The 22,995-nt window shown below is 42.9% G+C and overlaps 1 protein-coding gene across 1 annotated transcript; it reads right to left on the bottom strand.

The window, feature by feature from the left end:
- Positions 1–175: 175 nt before the first annotated feature.
- On the bottom strand, positions 176–22,550 carry snx17 (sorting nexin 17). Its single transcript, XM_031870266.1, has 17 exons — positions 22,212–22,550; positions 22,019–22,105; positions 21,530–21,762; positions 18,397–18,471; positions 16,482–16,599; positions 14,894–14,958; positions 13,443–13,553; positions 12,506–12,596; positions 9,745–9,832; positions 7,279–7,348; positions 6,596–6,688; positions 6,156–6,359; positions 3,127–3,255; positions 2,925–3,002; positions 2,547–2,621; positions 2,407–2,448; positions 176–2,267 (listed from the first exon to the last, which is right to left on the bottom strand). The coding sequence occupies exons 3-17, from the start codon at positions 21,587–21,589 to the stop codon at positions 2,148–2,150; spliced, it is 1,419 nt and encodes a 472-aa protein (XP_031726126.1). The 5' UTR covers positions 21,590–21,762; positions 22,019–22,105; positions 22,212–22,550; the 3' UTR covers positions 176–2,147.
- Positions 22,551–22,995: the final 445 nt, after the last annotated feature.

Raw genomic sequence — 22,995 nt, 5'->3', positions numbered from 1 at the left:
GAGGGGTGAGAGGGACATGAGGAGAGTTCTCTTACCTTAAAACTGTGTTTAATTTGTTGTGATGTACCGAATCATATCACTTGGTTGCTCTCTATACCGAGTAGGATTCTCGGCATATTACATGACGACAACATGAATGAAGTGGACCATTAACAGACAACTGAGAACCACAAGATCGCCTACATTAGAGTTTATTTCAGCATCATGACAGCTGTCACTGACCTCACCACTAAAATGAAAAGTGAACTGAATCTAGACAATACAATCATCATGAAATTTGACATTTTCTGGGAAAGCGATGATGATAAATGCACTTTAAATTTGGCACCTACACATTTATTAACACCCAGGACCTCGCAGGTTCCATGTACGTGCACAGGAATCATGAAGATAAACATGAATAGTGGCATCCACACTGTAAATGCAACTGAAGACAGAAGAAGAAGAAGAAGCACAGCAGTGAAGGAACAAGACAATTAGTAGACTGAGAAAATATTTGTTCTACAGTTCTGGCTACCAGTGAGAGTAAAGCTGTCGACAGGTCGGCATCGATTTACATTTAGAGGCTTCGAAAGCGAGCCCGAGACGCAGTGCAACAGACGCCACAGCGATAGAAAATATGTTATGAAGTGTCTTATAAAACAGCGGGATATGTTCATTTTGTCGGCTGCTTCCTCATGAACTTTGTTCACTCCAGCAATTGAGATCACATGAGCCACTTTCACCAAAGCACCTGTTCAACTGAATCCTCTGAGATGATTGGCACAATGTACATACAAATTACAATGAACCAAAAGCTCCCAACAACCATCGCTCACAGCCTTAATAAAGAAACGAGACAAAAGAAAAATCGGATGCAAAATTTGTAAACACTTTACATTTAAAACTAATAAAGTCCCCTAAACATTATGTAAACAATGATACGTTAAACTTGTTGGCCTATACAGCTTAGATTACATTTGATCTATTTGATTACAATAAGCTATTGGTGATAAAGATATTAGTAAATGTTCAGAATACTTAATTGCATGTACATAATATAAAAAGTGACAGTCATAATTTTTATGTCTATTTTGTGCAAAATGCTTTAGTAAACTATAATTTGGCATTGATGAGAAACCTTTAAAAAAATTGTTTGAAAAAAGAAAAAAGAAAAAAAAATCATTGATGGATTTTACAGATGGAAAAATAAATCTCCACACAATGCTTTAAGTCACGCTCGAGCTTCCACTCAAATGCTCATCTCCACCTGTAATACTGTGCAAAAACGATGGGTTCAGCAAGTGCAACCATTTACCAAGTTCTGCAAGATTCTAGGCAACACCGGCCGACACTGCCGAGTATTCGAAACTTCAACCCGATGTCTTGTTAGATGACGAGTTAACCCGCGAAGGCAAAGAAAGTAAAAAGTTAAGGCGTCAGACTATTTCTGAAGGCGGCATGAGTTGACGTGAGCTGAACACACCACTGGTATCCTGCTGAGCTATTCGCTGACTTGAGTAGCATGACACACAGAGGATCACTAACGGTATAAAAAAAAACCAAACATGACATTTTGGTATATAGCCAAGCCAAACATTGATCATCAACACAAGTAAGCGGTTGCTCTGAATAGTCTACAGTGAGATCAGACTTCAACACATTCACTGGACTCTGGGTCCAGTGAATGGGTCGCGTTTGGTGGGGAACATGCGTTTGGTGGGGAACATGCAGCCGGCAGGGGAAGAACCCAGGATCTAGCCAGGTTTATAATATATTAATTTACTTTGTACCTACGGTCGATGAGACAGTCATCCTTTGTGAGTGAAACTGAGGGAGGAGTTTGTCAGTAACAAACGATAAAGCATCCCTATCTGCGTACCTGTAGCTTTACATGCTGTTTACTGTACGCTGCCACGCGTTTAATAACATCGGGACAAAGCGGCCGTTGGATAGGATGATTGGAACTAAAAGAAAAAGGAACTCGGTCAAAGATTAAGTGAGAGCTTAAGGCAGCAGTTTCTCCAGAAAGAAGCTACAATCTTGCAGAATCGGAGGGTGTGTGTGTGGCCCGCTGGGCTCAGCTTGTAATCTTTGTCGTCCCGGTCGCTGACAGTGGAATGAAGAGGGGGGGTGTGTGGGGGGGGGGAGGGCGAGTCGGGGGGGGGTTACAGGTCATCATCCCCGATTCCCTCGAAAGCGTAGTTGCCATGGAAATCATTGCCGCTGATATCATTTGCTGAGTTGGAGGCGCTGACCCCTCGGAGGGACACCGAGCTCAGCTTGGTCTAAATGGAATAATTATATCATTAATTAGTATACTTAACACCCGACAGACATTGATTCCTTAGAATATGTTGAAAGTTCTGGGGATACATCATCGTTATCATTCAGCTGCATGTTTTATAAAGTCAAAAGTATACTCACTGAGAGTTTGACGATTTGCTCACGGTTTGGGTCAGGAGAGTCCTGCAGACAAAACAACAACAAATGATCCTGAAATCAACACAAAAAGTCCGAATCAGATTCAAAGCATCAAACTCGGGGCACGTTGTCCCGTTCCTCACCAGTAGAGGGGGAGATTTCACAGCTTGCTGACTGTCTGACCGGTGGATGGAGCCGTTGTGTCGTTTCCTCAGCATCTAGAAGGAGACGGAGGACAGCAGCAGAAGTGAACAAGACGAGAAATATCACTGAGAGGATATCCTGTGAATTATGAGCTTTGCTTTGCATGTGTTGTGACTTCAGCACTGCATTCCTCGGACCCATTATCTCCACAACCTCCACAATAAAAACCAAATAGTTATATTAAACTACCTAATGTTAAAAAAAGATGCTATATAATGTGTGTAACGTAAGCTCACATCCTCTGCAGATCTGTGTATTAAATAAAAACAAATTCAAAAGAATGTGTTATGGAGGATTTGATCTTTCTTAACACAAACCTTCTTAATGCTGCCGCCTGACTTCTTCACCATTAATTCGTCCACCATAGACTGAAGGCAGATACTCATCATGATAGCCTGGAAGCACAAACTTGAAAGTCAATACAATCTTGGAACGTTGAACAGCATAAAGTACACTTTCACGCGACATCTTTCTTTCTCTCATACTTCGAGCCTGGACCCCCCCCCCGTCAGTCCCTACCTGTTGACTCGTGATGGTGACCCACTGGAGGCGGTCCTTGCTCATCAGATACTCGAAGGCCAGCTCCAGTTTGACGTCGCATTTGGACGCGCTACAGGGATTGGTGGTGCCGTTGGCTATCGGGACTTGCTGCAAGAGTCAAGGGGGTTGAATCGTCATTCTTATGAACCGGTATCAACAACCGCGTATGCTTTATGTTTATTCTATCGTGGACTTTTTCCCTCCTTCAAGTTAAATACGTCTTCTTGTGTTTAGAGTGCATTTCCGTACCAACATCCAACTTGCCTTCTTAAGCAGAGGATAAGCTTGGTATTCTACTCCATGTCTGGAGAGGGTTGTGTAAGCAGCTTAATCACATCTCCTATCCAACAGTACATCTCCGCTTGATAAGCTGCCTTTCTAAAGCTACTGCATCACCGATGACAGGTAGCCAACTCTTAAGAAGACCTGTGCTAAAAGATTAACACTGGTGGAGAGAAATATGTACAAATACAGAATATCAAAAATCCCCTCAAGAAATAAGCGACGCTCAGAGAGACGCGGCTTCCCTGGAGACGAGCCCTCGTTCCTCATTCATGGAGCCTGTGCTCGTCACTGAGACGATTCCCTCTGGGCCAGAAACTAGCTGTACCTCCCATCTACCGAACCCCACCCACACACACACAAAATACAGAAGAAAAGCAGAAAAAAACAGAGGGCTGACACACACACACACACGCAATTTTTGAGATGTGACTACGAGGGGGGTTGCAGCGCTGCACCAAAGGAGATCTTTGGAATAGTTTGTTCAGAAAGGAAAGGGCTTATTAAAATGACTCCGACCTCTGAGAATGAGGCTCAGAGTCCACCCCCCCGCCACCGTGGGGGGGGTCCAGCCTGTAATCAGACGAGCCGAGATGCATTTTAATTTGAGAAGTGTTGCCATGTGTACAGATCTCCGTGCAAATTGACTTTTGGAGAATCATAAAAAGCTGCACGAACACTAATGCAATACAAAAGTGAACCGTTTTTTCCCCCATCTCCATTTAAATGAGGTCTTGGGTCTGAAAGTGATGATGTGTGTAGAGCTGCATGTTAAGCTCGTTTCAGCTATTCACAGAAGTGAAAATTGATCCTTCGAGCTTGACAACAATGATGTGACCGTGGTGGTTTAAATTGATGCCGATACTGGGGGGACACTTGTGGATTTAAAAAAAATTCTAAACAAGGATTTTGTTCCAGATTTCTTGCCAGCTAGTTTCTACAGCTACAGGAACATATTCAAGTAGAATTGGTGCAGTAGAAGCAGAGAAATCCTGATTTTAGTCTCAAGTGTTGGTCAAGCTGACAATCTACTGGATACTACATTTCCCATAATGCCACTGGATCTAAATCTTCATTAGACCTATCCTGCATCCTAAATGTACACTTCTTTAAAAATCACGCTTTGTGTTAAAAATGATCGTTTTAGCAAAGGTTTAAAGCTCAAGCTGAGATTCCCCCGATGACATAATATTTCCTCAGACTTTAGAGAGCTCCTCCAGGACCACAGACGGCATTATAAAACACTTTTAACAGGCTAGTCCTCCCCTAAACTGACACGCCAGATGGTTTGTTACACAGAACCATCCGAGAAGCAGTCATTAGAAACTATTTGGAGAAGGGCAGGCACTTTCAAAAAAATACTTGGCAGTTGAGTCGATCAAACTCTTAGCACAGCCGGTCGGGAGAAAAAAAAACATCTTTTCCTTCGAGAAAAGCCTTCAGTGCCGCTCTTTGCTCTTCTTTCAATGAATAAAACACTCTCCAGTTCTGATACATGTTCCTTTGCAGCATCTACGTGAAGCTCTTCAGGCACCGCCATTGTTGTTTTGAATTGCCTCTCTGTGTCTTTTCACACACACATAAACCACATCGGTAGCCGTCAGCGGATCCTCACAGGACCCTGATTGTGAACCACAGTGGTTCGGATCAAACGCATTACTTAAAGCCTGACTAGATGGGCCTTCGTGCTGTCTTGTGATCCCGCCTTTTTCACAGTAAACTGATCTAAAAATGCCAAAAATGATTTCACAATAATAGTCATTTATTTTACTTTATTGTTATTCCACAGGCTGTTGTTTTTCCATTAATTTCAAGCTGTGTTTTCCTCAAATGCCTGGCTGACTGCGACTAATCGAGTCTGTTGCATCCAACATTTTCCTCCAAAAAAAAAAAAAAAAAAAAAAAAAAAAAAAAAAAAAAAAAAAAAAAAGAATGTTATGTTCACCGACAGTACAACCCTCTGTATTGATTCATTAGTGAAAATCGAACCTGCGATGTGTAGCCGTTCACTCAATCACGGATCCCAACAGCACCTCGTGTTTACTAATCAATACAATTACCAAGCGACAGTCTAAACAGTAGCCTCGTGCGTTAAACATGGCCGCTGTTGTGTGAAAACAGCATCTTTGCTCTTTCTGTCTTCTTCCCTAAAGTCTATGGTTTTACACTAAAAAGTGTAGTATTTTTTTTTTTTCCATGTACGGATGTATACAGAGTGGGCTGTGCAGGCGCTTCCTCGTACTGCATACCCTCAGATTCCCTTTTCGCCGACAGACTATTGTTGGAATAAAGGACGCCGCTCTATATGTGAGGCTGGAGGATCAATACAGCGCTATCCTTGTGCGGGCTGCGTGTTTGGGTAATTGGAAAGATGAAGATGAATGGTGTGGAGGTCAGCAATTTAAGAGAGCACCAGGAGTAAAAAAACAAAACAACGCTTGGCAAGTCTAAAAGACATTTGTTTTCTGGTGCAGTGGTGAGATGAGCTTTTTAGAAAGGCGGCTTTGGAAGCACAGGAGCCCTTGTTGGTTTGAGATGGCCTCGAGCCAAAGCCGCTGCGTCTCTCTGCCAGCTCATCGTCTCCTACTAATATGGAGCCATTCCAATTTGATCATTTCACAGCTACAAGCACGCTTGAAGGTGAATTCCCTCATCCTCGGTCTGTCACAGGCGAACACACACACACACACACACACACACACACACACACACACAATTGTACTTACGGAGGACGTGACTCGCCAACACCGCATGCGAGTCACCTTGAAGCTTCCCTCCTTGATCTGCTCGTTGGGCAGCTTGACGTGGAAGTTGAGCTCGTTGTTGCCGGCGCTGACGATGACTTGGCAGCCCTTCTCGGGGAAGTCGGTGATACAAGGGTCGAACTTGATATAGCCATAATATTTGAGAGTCTGACCCAGATGGATGAACTGGAGGGAGGGGGAAAAAAAAACAATTTTGGGAAATTCCATCTTTGTCTCTGATCCCTGGGGGAAATAACTTTGAATTCTCTACTGGATCGGTGTAATTAAACATTCATATCAGGGAAAAAACTAGGCTAATTGCATCATAGAAAGCATTAGAGGCAGTATTCTCCTCGGCCTACACATTCATCCTTGGACAAAGACATTTCTGGACTCATCTAGAAGAGATGCCCTTTGCTTACTTCTTTCTTGGAGCCTTTCTCCTGAAGTGACTTGAGCTGCCTGTGCTGGTCTTTGTTGACGAGTATCCAGCCTCGCTCAATGTCAGACACTGTCTGGTGAAGCAAAAACAAGAACTGAAGTTCATCTTTCTGCACAGATGCACAAAACGAAGCAGGTTTTTCTTTTGTTTGTGGTTTCCTTCAGTGCATTGTGGGAGAAATCACGCCCTAAGCCCTTCAGTGAAACAGTGCAGGTCAGCAAACAATCACACAGAAACACCATTTAGTTTTCTCAGAGGCAACACACTCAGCAGTTTCCAGATTTTAATCAAAACGTGGCGCCCGAAGAATTGCTTAATACAAACAGATCACAGTTGTCGCAGCGAAGGGATCCGCTGATAATAGGATCAGAGAGGAAACACAAAGAGGTACAGGATGCAAGCTGTTGCAAAGTCAAAACAAGCCGACATCACAATCTGATAATGGAGACCCAGGGGACGGACGAAAGCATTTGGCAGCCCGGGGATGAAGCAGTGCTTGATTTAGTTTTCTTGGTGTGAAGCCAGCACCAGGCAAGCTCGATGAAGCACAAACCCAATCACGTCGAATATGGATTATCTTTTTGAATTATTTTGTTAAAGACCACTGTTGTGGCTGAGAATAAACGACCACGTCTGGTTTCCCGTCATAATGAAAGCTCTTACCTGGGCGTATAGCAAATTCAGGCCAACTCTGTTGTCCATGACGTCCCCGTCGTACGCCATGTCCCAGTAGCTGCAGAAAGAAGGGGCAGATTACACATCTATATGCAAACATAAATCAAAATGAACAAAGTGGCACAACAACACCGATTTGTTTGAGTGACTCGAAGAGACGTTTGCCACCAAGAACATCATCTCCTCTGTCTGCATGACAGCAACGCCGCACAGCATTGCTGTCATGCGTTTTATCAGATTACATCAAATAAACACGAATTAACACAAACTGTGAAATGAGAGCGACTTGTAGACTAAATCTCTCAACTCAACGTCAGTGAGGTAGCAGTGGAAGAGAATTCATTTAAAGGAGCGTCTCCTCTCGAGGTGGAAGCACAGCTGTGAGGCGGTACAGAGTTTATAAAGGCAGCGCTACACTTGTATGTGACGCTATTGCTCGTACTTCATGGAGATGTGTGGGTACCAGAGGGCAGCCTGAGGAGTCGAGCGTGGCAATAAAAAAAAAAAAATCAGTTCATGGAGAGGGATCAGAAATGGAACCACATATGAAAATGGCCCAAATGGGATTACTGAAAAGATTTAGGCTATATTGTCTAATTAGTGTGCAATTTAAGATACTGTATTTTCAAGTGTTTTTATATTTCAACCACTGGATGTGAAACGTCTTTATTTAACACTGGGGGTTTTAGCAATTTAGGATTGTCGGAGTCAGCGGAGCACTGAGTTCCGTTTCTCCACATCTCATTGCATTCATGGTCTCTGAACACTTTACAGCAGGCGTGGAATTCAACATCTAGTAATTGCAAATGACACAACGGGTGTTAGCGGACGGAAAAGTTGTTCAAGCAGACACGAAGCACGCTGCCCGGCCACATCTGCAATTCAAAGCAGGTAACAAGGGAGAAAGAAGATGGGAAACAGAGAGAAAGGATCTGGGAAGGAAGGGAAAAGGAGTGGGGGGGGGGAGTGCACTGAAAAGCCCCTGCTGAGACATATGGTCCTGGAAGTCCCTTAACGCATAACGCGTATAAGTGCATATTGGTGCTGACCTACAAAAAAACTCCACTACTGTTCAAATTCCCATTTTTATTTCACGACTACTCGAACACAAAAAAGGTTGAAATTATGTTAATTCAATGTTTTCACTGGACGGAGAGTAAATCTCCTCCATCTTGTACTTTTAGCCAGAAAAAGCTTTTCTATTCATTTTGACCTGATCCCCCCCCCCCCTGGATCTCGTACACTGGGGGTCTGTTTTTCCTCCACCTCCACTTGTTAGTTCTACATTCATTCTTTCCTCGCTGCTCCACACTCCATGGAGAAACTAGGTCAGGAGTACTTAGACTTTCCTTGAGGCAGAGAGAGAGAGAAAGTAAACATCCTGTGTACCTCAGTTAGCTGGAGGCAGGGTGACGAAAGAACAGACAAGTGAGGAAGTAGAAAAATGTTGCGCTGAAGAGGGGAAGCAGTCACTAAAACTTCAGGCTTGGTGGGGAAGCGGCACCAGTGTTTCCCATGCACACCCACCCACAGAGGTTTGCTCCCACCCAGGAGGATTACAGTCAACCACATGTGCTCTAGTTGGTTAAATGAGCAACACCGAGCATCCACGCGATCCAATACAGTGCTCAAGAAAAACTAACTGATGTTCAAATGTTGTTGGGAGACGATATCAGAGACGTGGTGGTTGAGTTTCATGGGAATTGTTGCGGCTTTTCATTTCTCTTCCAAGATTCGAGCTGTCCAGCTATAGCTCTCCGTGAGGTGTTTGAATATAATGAGAGTCTGATTGAAGGGTGGCCGGTTCTCAGTGGCCACAGCTGAGGAGCATATTACAAAGAGCAGTAGGGCTGGATGATGAGACCTAACATCTATAGCAAGATAAATTATCATCTATATCTATTAAATGTGCATGTACTTCCTTTATCGTGTTGGCTCAGCTCTGCTTCCTGTTTGTGCTGTTAAAAGTACGGTCTGACCGGCTAAAGATTATGGGCTGTTCGCTCTTTGGTTGGTTGTAACTGTTGTCCTTGGCAACAAAAAAACAAAAAAAAAAGTAAATCAAATAAATATGGTTTCTTTTCCAACTGAACTGCCACTTTGTAGAAGATGTTGAAGTCAGATAGGCCACCTGTGGTTAGGCAAAGCACTGCTCTGACAGATTAAGAACAAGTGCTTCCCTGTAGATAAGGAACGGAATGAGAAACACCCAGAACGAAGAAAGAAAACAGTGGCTGGTTGACTCATTAAAACGACATCAAGCGCAGCACATGTAGTTAATGTACTGCTCACCAAGCCGAAGGTATCCGACCTGCTTCTTGACGCGATTTGACAAAGAGCACATGCATACTCTGGACAATGAATCACAGCAATAATTACACGTGGTGGAGAGCACTTTGGGAAGAACATGATGAAAATCCAACGTCATGATGTGAGCAGGTAGTGGGTGGGTACCTTTTCCGTAGGAGTATGTGAAACTCAGAGCTCCGCAAGCTGGTAATGGATACATAAGGCAGCTCAAACTCCTGCAGCTTCCGCACAACTAAGAGAGAGCGAGAGAGAGACAATAAAAATAGAGAGTAAGCAACAAGGGAAGCTCCAGTAAAGTAAGGCCCAAGGACATTTGGATAATGACGGTAACAACAAACAACGAGGGATGGGAGAACTCCATCTGGACAGGTCCCAGCAGGCAGGGTAAAACTTTGTGTGCGTGTGTGTGAGTATTTAAATGTGAAAAAAAGATAATGGGCTCCACGCCTGTGCGTGTGTGTGTCCCTAATCTGCAGCTGTTTCATTGCTGACTGTTCCCCGAGGAGCGTGAAGGAGGTCTCAGGTGCTTAGTGGGGCTGCTGCTGTGTTTTCAGGCGTCTAGAAATGTGCACAACACTACAAATCTGATGACTAAACAGCGCCTTGTTTGCCTTTAGGTTTTGTAAAGTATGTTTAGTACTTTATGGGCAGAGAGGCTGTGTACAGGAAGCAGAAACACATGACGGTTGGTTTGCTGATGGAAATGTCTGCAGGAATAAACAAAAACAAACAAACTGAATGCTTCAAATGTTTTTGGTTCGACTAAATCATCAGCAGAAAACTGCAAAAAGAACTGCAGATAAGACCGGGCCCCGCCATTTCAAACCACATATTCTTGACATGCCTTCGCGTATTTAACCGCATACGTGGATTTACACACACACACACACACACACACACACACACACACACACACACACAGATGTCTGGAAACCTACTGCCTGTCAGAAAGGAATTGAATTCTTCGAGCTATCCCGTTATGTCAATACACCCACCAGCAGTTTTGTTTGATCTGCGGCCTGCTGCTGCGCCGGATTTATTCTGGTAGTCGGGTCGAAGTCAACACATGGCCCTTCTCTTCCATAGCACTCAAGAGATTCAGATTTAAACTGTCTGTATATACAACATGCCTGCAATATTTACAGGCTCCTCCGAGTTCGCCGGGAACCTTTTCCAGCCTGGAATGGACTCGGCGTGAGGGAGCATTGGGCAGGTGGAGGATGAGAGAAGAGAACCTTTTTGGGACTGAGAGGGGATCTGACCCGACAGGGCTGTGATGAGTTGGAAAAGAAAGGGATCGTGAAATGTAAATATCTTGGTGTGGAAAGTGTTGTGCCTGTGCCACTGTGGTAGGCCTTGTGAAATGTAAATATTCTGCTATGATTTGCATTCACACAGTTCCTTATAAGTCAACAAGTGAGTGCAAACAAATATGTGGGCACCCTGTGAGTACTGGTGTGAAGGGTTAAGGGAGTAAACGGGATAAAGTAAAGGGCACAGAAGGCAATGTGAGAACATGATAGAAGTTTGAAAACAAAGTGACTTAATGACAATTAGAAACTAAATAAATGTTTTTTCAAAGAAACTTGAGACAACACAGCTTGAAAGATGGCAAATAACGTGAACCTAAATTGTTGGGGCAGTAATCAGAAACCTGCTAAGCTTTATATTAAGTCAGGAAGGTGAGAAACTAAGATTTATTTAGTCATTTTTAATGCATTTTCATGCATTTACATATATTTAAAAGGGTTAACAAATACGACTGACTGACATGAAACCAACTCACTTTTGAGACCATGTTTGCAATCCCAGTGAAGCACCTTGTCATATTAATACATGACAATATACAATATACCGCAGACTTGAGCAAACCATGAATAGAATATTAACAGGCACTACGTCTTCATTCTAAATGTCTACATTACGTATTTCTTCTCTTTTGCCGTTGCTGCTGCTGTAACACGAAAGTTACCCAACGGGATTAATAAAGTATCAAACTATCTATTGTCCTCCTGTGAACTGACTTCCCTTATTAACAGGAAGGACCATGACACACAGTGTTGTTGGAAATAAATCATAAAGAAATAGTCTAATATCTAAATGGTAGAATCCACTTGCAGTTGTCTGAATAAAGGCCTGACTAATCAGAAGTAAGCCGGTGAATCAAATGTCATTTTGCATTTAGCCAAGAAAAGACTTTAGAGCACAACAAACACATTCTCAACCTGAAAACACTGCACACAGCCTGGCGAGCGCGCTCATGCTACTTGAAACACAGCACAACTGTTTCTGCAGGAACTGGCCCACACACACACACACACACACACACACACACACACACACACACACACTTCTCACTGAGCTTCCGAGCAGCTAATAAATCAATGATGCACTCTCGGCAGAGATATACAGAGGAACCCCGACACAAGAGGCATCTCTCACGAGGAAATGCGGCTCTTCGTTTTTTAAATTAAACTGCAGTACATCTCCAAACGGTGAGAGAGATAAACAGATGACGGTTGCCAACTTGATTCCAAATTGTGGGGAATTTAGAGAGGAAGAGAATGTAAATCAAGAGCGTCACATTACTGCATTCTCTTTGGTTATTCCTCGGTGCAACATAACAGATGCTGTCCGATCAGTTCCGCGTGTCTTCTGAGAATAGTCCTTGGCTGGCTGATGAAGTCGGTTTATTTACAATATTTTATCAAAGCGCTTCGTGTACGGCACATTTTGTTTGCTGGTTATCTGATAGTTTCCAGTTTTAACGTTTCACAAACAAACTTCAAGCCTTAAAGTACATTCTAGGTTGCCTCTAAATACTCTGCAGTAATAATGATACACGGAGAATACATTCTATTAGCAATGAAAGCTAAATATTAGAACAAACGTTGTTTGGACTTACATGTTAAACCTCCATCCACACCTTCACGGACGAGGAAGAGGCTGAAGTAACCGACCAGGTCATCTGGAAGGTCGAGCTTTGTTGCAACAGCCTGCAGAAAAACGAGGGAGTTAGTTTTCACAATGATTGAATTTCATTCATTCCTTCTTCTAATTCTTATTTTTCAGTCAGTTATAAGAAATGCAGAGATGTGGTTGAAGGATGGCTTTGCAAAACATCACAAATTAATATAAAATCCATCCAAGCAGTTACCTCGATAAGAAAACAAATCTTTTAATCAGAAGATAGTTTCTTAATATCTATTTCCAGTCCTTCACAAGGCATAATTATCACATTCTCACATGAAGCGATGGCGCTCGCTGACATAACATTATCAACAACTATTTTTGCTGACTTGTGCTCGTAGTACTTATTCTTATCTGTCAACTCCAGCAGTTCAACCGCAGACGGACACAAACGTTGCAAGCATGAAGTGTAATTTTTGAGTAAACACACCGCAAAAAATAGCTATTTCTGGTCACTGAAACACACACTTTGTTGTGAGTGAGAGTACTGTGCCCTGAGACTTGCTGTGATGAACAGAGGTCAACTGTGGTTAAACTTTCACAAGAGCACTTGTGAAAGTTCAAACGCACGAGATTCACAGGCAAGAGCAACGAAAGGACAAGCAGGGGTGAAGTACGAACACGTTTGGTCACAGTCACAATCTGAACTAGAAAACCCCACATGTTGAAATCAATTGGTCAAGGCGTCCGAGTTAGTTCCATATGTGTACACTCTTATTTTCTTTGGTGAGTTCAATCGAAGCAGCTCTGACTTCATAAATTCTTGTCACGGCTGCTGTAATGAAAAGGGTCTATATTGACTTCATTTGATTTACGATACAGTCAGTAGTGTCTGTGAAACATTGATGTACTCTTTCACAGCGCACACTTACATCAAGGACGTCCTCCGTCTGATCTGAAGTCAGAATGTTGACGGTAACCTTCTGACCGTTGGAGAGGCAGATGTCTAGAGCGACATCTTCTGTGGGAATCTGCTGCGTCTCCTGTGGGAAGCACACACAAAAAACATAACTTTCCTTCAGCTTCGTGGGTCAGCGATGTGTTTTCATTCCTATCGGTCAACAACAAAATCAAATCGAGTCTCGGGGGCAGAAAAGAAATATGGGCTGGTCAAAGAGGAGGCAAATATCCAGCGGAGATTAAAAAAAACATAACAGACGAGCTACCCGAATGTCTATCGTGTCAAAGAAGGTGAAAATCTCCATACTAGTGTCTCAGAGCTCCAACCGTCAAAAACGTGCACTACTCTGAGCTCACACAGAAATTAAGGGAACGGCATTACTTGTAAAAAAACAAAAAAAAAAAAACAAAAAAAAACAAAAAAAAAAAAAACACAAAAGCAATGAATAACAAGTAAGCACAATAAACTGCCAAAACCTATGAATATTTCAAGTGCCTAAATAATAGCTTGCGAGCTGATAAAAGGAATATCTGAAATGTTAAAGTGGAGAACCCCGGGCTCTGCTGTCCTCTCTCACCCCCGCTGCTAAATCATCATCGCTTATCTTCCCTATGTCGTCGGGGGGTCTTCCAAGTACATCCCTACCACTGAAGGTGCTGATGAAACAACAACACCGGGTGGTAACTCATCTACTATTTTGCACCTGCTGTGCTCGCAGTGCATAAGGTGCTGGGGGAGGGGAGGGGGGGGGAGAGACAAACACAGACTCCAATGAGAGAGAGGAGGAGAAGCAGAACGGGTGTGTGATGTGGCAGCAGACGGATGAATCGGGCCATGAAGGTTATTGGATTTACAGCCCTCCTTGAATGATGACGAACAACCTCTCGCTACCTGCTCTGAATGCGTCACTGACGCTACACTCGTTTCTCTCAGGCAGCAAAAACACACCATGGAGTTTCTGTTGTTTTTTTTTTTTGTTTTTTTTTACAGCATCATCCACTTCAGCTAATATCCGTTTGCATGTTTAGTACTGCAGATCTGGTGAGATGACTCATTAGCTGACTTTGATCTTTTTTTTCTAAAACAATCGTTTAAAAAGACACGATGCAACGATGTTCCTCTATTTGTTAAGAGGCTGCTTTCCCCTCGGTTATGTGTCCGACGTGATCATTTCACCCGTTTTCTGCTTGCGAGGCAAACTCAAATCTGAGATGTAAGAGCACACGCTGCCGCAAACTGCGACAAATGGTGAGAACACAACTACCTCACCTGTCCGCATTACCAAAAGAAATTACTAGTCGGGAAGAAATGACCGCATCGGCCTTTTGCGTCCTCAAAGGCCCGATGACCGCGTCTACGCAAACAGAGTAACAAACGCGCTGATGGCGGTCCAGTGGATTGAAGCAGACACGCACGACCAACCTGCTGGGCTTTCCTTAAGAAGCTGTTGAACATCTCACTGGCTCCAAGCAAGGGATCCTGACGCACTGTGGAAAAGAAAAGAGCAGAGAAGTGAGCAACTCGAGTACAAAATGAGTCATATCTCACTGAGGGAGGAGCAGAGGAAGTCAAGGAGAGTTTTGAACTGATAACCTAACAATTAGCGAAGGGTCTTGAAGTGGACGTTATGTAAACATATAAACCTCAGGGGGAAGCCATTTCCCAATTGTTCTTAATTCTCCCTCTTATCACAGAATTTCATTTTGGTCCTGTGGAATGGGTTTTGACCTTTCACGACACTCACCGAGGCAATTCAGCTGAAAATGGAAAGCAAGTGTTTTCTGGCATCGGTTCAACTGACTGAAAATTATTACAAGCCAGTTTCATCGTAATGTAGTCCTCTGAACTGGTAAACAAAAGACCAGATGACTAACTCTCTTAACATCATGTCTTTGGCTTTCTATTGAGGCAGTTTTCAGTTGCAGTGTAGTGCATTCAATTATCTGCATGATAACCCAGTGTGTGTGTGTGTGCGTGTGTGTGTGTGTGTGCGCACTATTGTCCTTTTACAAATGAGTCCAACACTTTTGACAAAATGTCAGAGCTCTGAGCCATCTGCGTCAGAGCAGATTGTGTTTGTGGCAGGTCATTTTCCATAACTATGTAAAAAGCCATGATGTAACCGAGTGAACTAGTAGCCAAGAACACCCTGTGTGCGTATGCTCCCAGACTATGAGCAAACACACACTTGAACAACGCTTCCTTGTTCTGCTGTAACTGCCTGTGCTTGAGAGGATTAAAACAAACCCTCTGCATTGCTGCCAGTTCCACTTATTTGAGCCTGTGTGTGTGTGTGTGTGTGCAATATTTGGGGCAATATGGTGAAAACCTGCCAAATTAGGATAAGAACAACTCCAATTGGATTGAACACTTAACACTACAAAGCTTTTAAACCCTTCACATGCAGACATTTTTACCCCAAAAATAACTAGTTTCTCTTCCTGACAGCACAGAAATATGAATTATACTTTATAGCATTCTCTTTTCATTTCAGAGAAGAAGAGTATGTATCTCTCATCATCACAAGAGAAGCCAAACCCATAAAACTTTTTAAAAGCCCTACCAGGTGTGAAATCCTGAGCAGGGACTTTTTCGTTTTTTCCATCAGGTGTGTCAGCATAACTCTGTCTAGTGTTGGCTCAGATCATCAGCTCTTTAGTGAAACACTTTTATATGGCATGAATAGACCAGTGTATGGCTGGACTCCCTGCAGACACAGAGCCAACTCACTCTTGTGATTGTTGTGTAAAAAAGCAAATATTTAAAGGAAATTGTGTTTCTGCTGTGAAGCTATACTGCTACAAAAACAACTTTTTTTTTTTTTGTTCTATCATAACATCCCTCAGGGAGGCATGCACTGCAAGTCAAAGAAGGATAGCAGGCTCGTTTAGAAACTGACCAAAACAACCACATTGTAGCTGGAATCTAAATTCAGCTAGAAACGGAGTGAAACGCAATACAAGCCATCTGTAAAAAAAAAAAAAAAGTCCATTCGGCATGAATAACTTACCGGCCTGCATGTATTTCTCCAGCTGTTCTCGTCTCTGTTCGACCTCAGCAGGAGTCAAAGTGAAGATCTTCTTTGGAGGGAACGCAGGCACCACGTTGCTGCCATATTCCTTCTTTATCTGTTGGTACAAAGCACAAGTTGTGAGAAGGGTGAGGTTTCAGGATGACAAGCTATTCAACCTTTTTCTATTTAAATTTAGAAAATCAATGAAAACAGATTTACAAACCAATTAACTTCAGGACAGAACAGAAGCAGAAGTAGCAGCATCTTAAATCAAAGAGTCCTGGATTCTTTTTTCTAAAGGAGGTACAGTCATGCTGCTGGAGATGAATCACAGGTTTATTTTAAGCCCCTTTCAACGACTAGCTGCTGGAGTTTCCGTGCATCTCTCACACTCACACTCACACACACACACACACACACGGAACCCTGACCGTCTAGTCATTCCAACTTTACTTTGTCTTCCAGCTTCTTGACTCATTTCTTCCCTTTGGCTGGTAGCTTTGAACCGTGGAAGTCTTAAACTAAGCCCTCACAGATCTTATAAAAAAATAAATAAATAAATAAAAAAATTAAAAAAAATAAATAAAAAAAATAAATAAAAATCACACATCACATGTGGTTTAGTAACGCTGTACATCATGTTCATCATAAGGACGTTTCTTTCTCGCTATAAAACCCTGAGGTCCTGCACATATGGCATGATGAAGGTTGGGCCCCGGTGGGTGCTTGAGGAAGAGAGAGGGGATTTTCACCTCAACACACTGCCCTTTGGTATTTTCACTACATCAGTGCCGGCACTGGTACCACATACAAATCAGCTCTCGTAGCCACAGACACAAAGCAAAGGTTACAGACGCATCAGAGAGCCCCCCCCCCCGCCAAAATCTGAAATAAATGAGTTTCCACTGTTGGTTTTAAATAAGCTCCGACTCCAACAGACGTGCGACCTCGTTACAAATCTGTAGAGAAGAAAACAATTAACATTCTAATTCCTCAGCAATAACTGGGGAGAGTGTGTGTGAGTGTGTGTGTGTGTGTGTGTGTGCCCTGCAATCACAGGAGTGTTTTGGGGTCATGCGTGCGCCACATGAAGCCCTCTCTGAAGGTTCTTAAAGATGCCAGTGTGTCTTCCCCAAACCCTGTTGCCAGGCAACAGCAACTGTCAAGACTCCAGACGTGAGGACGGAGACGGCAAAGTTTGGGCCTCGCTTTGCTTTTTTTTTTTGTTAATGTGTGAAAAAACACACACGACTGGCCACTTTTATAAGGGTTGTGTTACAGTATATGTACACATTTATAGCTCAAAGAGCTCACAGGCTGTCAGCCAGAAACACAGCAAATATGTGTCTTATAGACGATGCATCTACCTCTGCAAAGGCACTCGTTTCCCAAAGAAAATGTACGGTAAGCACTTCCACAATTAAGTCAACTTTTAACCGCAGCGCTACAGAAAATACAAGTAGACACTAAATAAACGAATTGCCTAAAAAACAGCTCAAACAAATAGCTGTGTCTGTGTAATGCAGGCAACTCGACACTTCTCGTTCAGATTAAGATGCTTTTTCCAAGCAGGTGAAGTGAAAGAAAGGCCAAGAACATTCCTTCCACGTCCCACGTCCCCGTCTCCCCTTCCCCCCTTCCCCCCCCCAACCTCTTCCACAATACTGCCCCGTTTACATGCAACAGTTCGGACTCTGGGAGGACTAACAGCACAAGACTTCAAGCCACCGTGGCCGTGATATTCAAAGTGATGGGAGGTCTTTGTGACACAAAAACGAGTGGAAAAGGTCACCCGCCCCGGGTGGACGTGGTGCCATTTAAACAGAGTCCGGCTTCACCTCGCAAAGCAGACCAGTTCACTTCTGGTCCAAAGCAGCAATGGGGGTTTTCATTGTGACGGCTGAAGCCTTACCTGTTCGTGGAGGCCAAGGAGTTGACTGTAGCGCACCCGGCAGTGCAGCACGCCGTTGACGTGGATGTTGTAGGCCTGTGGGAAAGAGAGGGGACGAATGAAAATGTGAAAGACCGTGTGAAGGTCTGACATGGTGCAGAGAAACACATCATCAGAAGCTTGTATGCATCCGTCTGAAACGCTTGTGGGTGGACATCAAACAGTAGGAACATAAGAAGGAAAAATAGATACGTATAAAATAATAGCCTTTCTTTGAGTATAAAGTTAACATGATACTTTCCCACGGAGACCAAAGCTGAGTCGCCTTTCTTCAGATGCACATCTTAAGGTGTTTAAAACAAGTTATCGTCCTATGACCTGAACATACAGTAAGTTTCCCCCTCACACCGCCTCAAAACAACCTCAATCTCTTCCACCCAGTCTCATCACAGCACCATTGGAATTGGACTCAATCCAAGCAAATTTCAATTTCCAATCAAAACAGCTTGCACAACGCAGGCTCGAAACAACACGAAAGGGCAAAGATCACATCTTTCATTCTTTCCCTGAGACACCACCGGTGTGTTTTGACACACAGACGAGGAGATATCGCTGAATATTTATCTACAAGACCACCATTCGGGATCAGCAGCCCAAATATCTGGTAGCCATCATGTTTAGAGCCAATCTATTTTTCATGTCCTGTGCCTCATTAAGCATTGGGAATGAGACAAAACCACTAGAATAACAAAGTGATACTTTAGTTACGCACTCGGGGAAAAGAAAAATATATTTCAGTTTGCCCAAATACTGGCTCACTTACAATACAGCTCTCTTGGACTGAAGCAGAAGCGTGTCTTTCGTAAGGTACCACAAGTTTGTTTATTTAAGTCTGTCCATTTTTTATTTTTTTTAAATAGCTCAAAAAAACATGACATAGAAACTTTTTCCCCACCACACTGACAATAAGTCATGGTCAAAGACTGCCAAAAAAACTAAATCATGATACGACTAAGATGAAGTTGATCTTTCCTTTCCTTTCAAATGAATATTTATAATCAACATGGTGGGTCATCTGTCAAAACATTAAAAAAAAAAAAGGCTGAAAGACACTTGACCCCACTGGTGCACGTACTGTTGCTGACCTACAACCAATCAACCAGCAACACAGAGTAAGAACACACCAACACGTCCAGAGTCAACGAGGAAGGAGAACGAGTTTGGAGGAAGGCCACCGAAGTAACTGAACGATGTGCATGTCGGCAGAATCCAGGCCGGAAAGAAGAATGAGTATGCAGAATGTCTTGGATCTGCTTGATAACAGACACACACACACACACACAAAAATAACCCTTTGGCTTTTTTGTACAGCAGGCAGTTCAACTTGGGGACAACAACACAAACCCTATGATCTATTGCTCTTTTATGCACACAAAAATGCATTTAGACTCGATGAAACTGTTGTTGACCTGACCAAACATTGTCTATTTAAATACATTTGTACTTTGGAGTCAGTTTGCAGGCGTTACTCTATTTAACAGCCCGGCACCTCCACATACATCCTCTCACTAGTATGAAGTGTGTGGAGGAAGAAATCTAATTCAGTCTGAGGAATTCTAAGATAGCGGCTTCTTTTTTTTTTAAACACATTTTAAGTTTATAGATATTGCTCACTGGCAGATGCAAGCTAATACAAAACTATAAACAGATGAAGTTGTTCATTTTAGTCCCAACCTGTTCCTCATCCAAAGTAAATGAGTCACCATCACTTAACAGTGGCACCACCTCTCTTTTACGCACCCTCAAACAGAATACGACGTGAACCACAGAGGAAGACATGCAAGTCCAACAGACAAGAGGAAGTGTGAGCACTCAAAATAAAAAGATGTCCCCTTGCACCATATTTAAAAAAAACAAAACAAAAAAAAACTGCAGCCCTTGTAATTCTAAAAGGCTGTTTGCAAACACTGCAGTTTCTGTGGCTTACTGGTTCCAAGGTACACATCCCATCGCTCAGCATTATAATCAAGCAAAGTCCCTTCCTGTGGGATAGATGCAGGAAGGTCACAGCGACAGTCACATGCCTGTCAGCCGAGGGGGGGGGGAAACAGTCGCTGTGGAAGCGCCCACTGCTGTGCAGGGTAAATAAATGCGTGCTCAGCCAGGTAGAAACAAGCCAGAGGGGGCACCTGAAATGCTCAATTTAGAAACTATTGACTTTCAGCAGCAAGAGGAGGCGATTACGGAACATAAATAAATCTAATAGTGTTCACTACAGGAAAAAAAAGTATATTTAAGTTTACATCTAAAGCTGACTTTGTAGCAGGGACACCAACATGTTCAAAATGAATGAGCTCATTCCAAGATGTGTTTTTTCCCCTCTTTGGAGCACATGGAGTCAAGATGGAGGATAGTCATTCGCAGGTGTGTAACACTGACAAGAGCCAGCGTGATGTCACATGAAAATCAGATGTTATTTCACAGCATCTGGTGAATATCAGAACAGCTGCATTCTTCTATGAAACCTCCAGATGCAGAAACGTGTTTTTTTAGGTCAACATGGTCTGACACATTAAAGACAATGAGACAAGTAACGTAAAACACACAGTTAGGAAATGGGAAAGTTCCTGCACAGCGAGATGATGGAGCCACAGATTATTGCTGTCAAGGCTGCTATATTGCTCGTTAGTCGAGGGACTTGACAACAAACAAAGTGAAAGCAATGTTGGCTGTAAACAACAAGGAGGAGGGTGACATCATGGCGGCAAACTCCAATTATCAGACAGAAATCCAAACCTGTAAAAGCAAAGTGACTCCCAGAGGGTTGTTTACCTTTCCTACTGGTGCGTTCAATGGCCTCACACAGTCAGTCTATGCAGGATGACTCTGACTCAACTTACTCACGCCTATCTAGATTGTATCTGTATGCAGATTGCATTTGAGATACAAATGGGTATTTTGTAGTCTGACTGAGGCTGTAGCTGATTGTTTATCTGTATTGCATTAGGCAGCAGTGTGGCCCCATGGTGATGCACCACCGTTCATGCGATCAGATCTTTTATAACAGGAACTCTTGCTGCATTGACATTAGCCCGACCTGTGGGCAGATGAAGCCAGTGAAAGCGTGGTAAAAACACAAATTATCATTGCTCACCACATAGGTTGATCCATTTTCTCCCGAACGAACCTCCGTTTCGGGTATGGAAAAATGCATTTTTAGCGTCAGACGACCAGTCCTCTTCTCTTTAACGCCACCACAGCTTTACGATGGAGAGGAAGACACCACGATAAGTCCACTGCAGTGACTGTCGGCGGTGACTACGGAGGAGGAGGCGGCTCTCACACGGTCTATCCGCTGGTTTGTAGTCCGAGTAAAGCGCTGCCAGGCTGGGGGGGGGGGGGAGAGAGAGAGAGAGAGAGAGAGAGAGACCGTTGACGACTCTAATCTCTGGCCAACAACTCGTGCACCAACTAGCATTCGCATAAAACTTATCCCACGTCAGTGTCAAACTTTTCTCACTGCCGTTCCCGCAGCAGCCATGTTGCAAGTGTTAAGTAATTGCACCTTCAGTGTTGGCGTTAAAAAAAAAAATCCCTTTTAACCCACTTTTTAATAATTCGTGATAACTTTAAAACCACCTACTGTGATGTTTGAGTTGCAACGTGCACAGGTGCCTGTATTCATTAGCGTAACCAGATGAAGTTTCGCCGTAAAAGGTGCAGTTGCTTCCTGCAAAAAAAAACACAGCGTCGCAGAGCCTGTTGGAAAACCTTTCGAAATATGAGGGGAGACAGTTACACTTTCTGTGGTTTGATTTATTTGGCTTGTCTCCTACATTTGCGGAAGAAAAATATAAACGACGACGGAGGAAACTCATAGGTAAAACGTGATAGAAATCGCAGAGAAGGAAGATGTACCAGCGCCGTTTAAGTCATTCTGTGTTCAGTGTATCTGGTGGCCCATCAAGAGGCATTGCAACAATCCCTCTGGGCGAAACCATCTAATTTTCAGCCGCGGGGGGTGGTTCACTCTTCGCGGGTACGAAAAAAAGGCAAAACAGGCATAATTTCCGTCACACATCTCACACAGGAATGCATAACGCTATAATACAATAACATACATTTGTCACTGAAATGTTTTTTTTATATATTTTGAATCTTATAAGATCATCCAACTTAAATTACACACTTTATTTGGTGCAACCCAAAGTGACAGCGAAAGCGCAGTCAAAATTCATTACAGTCTGAAAAAAAATGCGTCTAGATTTTGTCAACAATTCTAGAAATGTAATGAAATAGGACTGTAATGTCACAATCTACTTTGACTGATGGACTTATGTCATACATAGATTATAAATGAAAACAAATGTCCGAATGCATTGAAGGTGTTGCATCCATTGACAGCATTAAAACATTAAATTAAGGCTTTTTGATTCACTGCTAAATTAATTATTTAGAAATGTTGTATTTTTTTCTGCAGAAATGAACAAGCTAGATGCTTACAATATGTATTCATGCGCTGCAGTTTTTTATTTACTACATAATCGTATACTATGCTTTAAATTGAGTGTATGCGTAATTGCAGCGCAAAATAGAGTTAGACTTGTAGATCGTGTGTTG

The sequence above is a fragment of the Anarrhichthys ocellatus genome, unplaced genomic scaffold, assembly GCF_004355925.1.
Source record: "Anarrhichthys ocellatus isolate YVR2014 unplaced genomic scaffold, GSC_Weel_1.0 scaffold52, whole genome shotgun sequence".
Lineage (NCBI taxonomy): Eukaryota > Metazoa > Chordata > Actinopteri > Perciformes > Anarhichadidae > Anarrhichthys > Anarrhichthys ocellatus.
Note: the sequence above shows the minus strand (reverse complement) of the source record. Positions and strands in the feature narration are given on the sequence as shown.

Bases quoted from the DNA above. Each gene is read 5' to 3' on its own strand.
- snx17 (XM_031870266.1), bottom strand. From the start codon at position 21,589: ATGCATTTTTCCATACCCGAAACGGAGGTTCGTTCGGGAGAAAATGGA. The intron at 18,472-21,529 runs GTGAGCAATGAT...TCTTTCCCACAG, and splicing joins AAAATGGATCAACCTATGTG to GCCTACAACATCCACGTCAA. The intron at 3,256-6,155 runs GTAAGTACAATT...TGACTCTTGCAG, and splicing joins GTTGGCGAGTCACGTCCTCC to CAAGTCCCGATAGCCAACGG.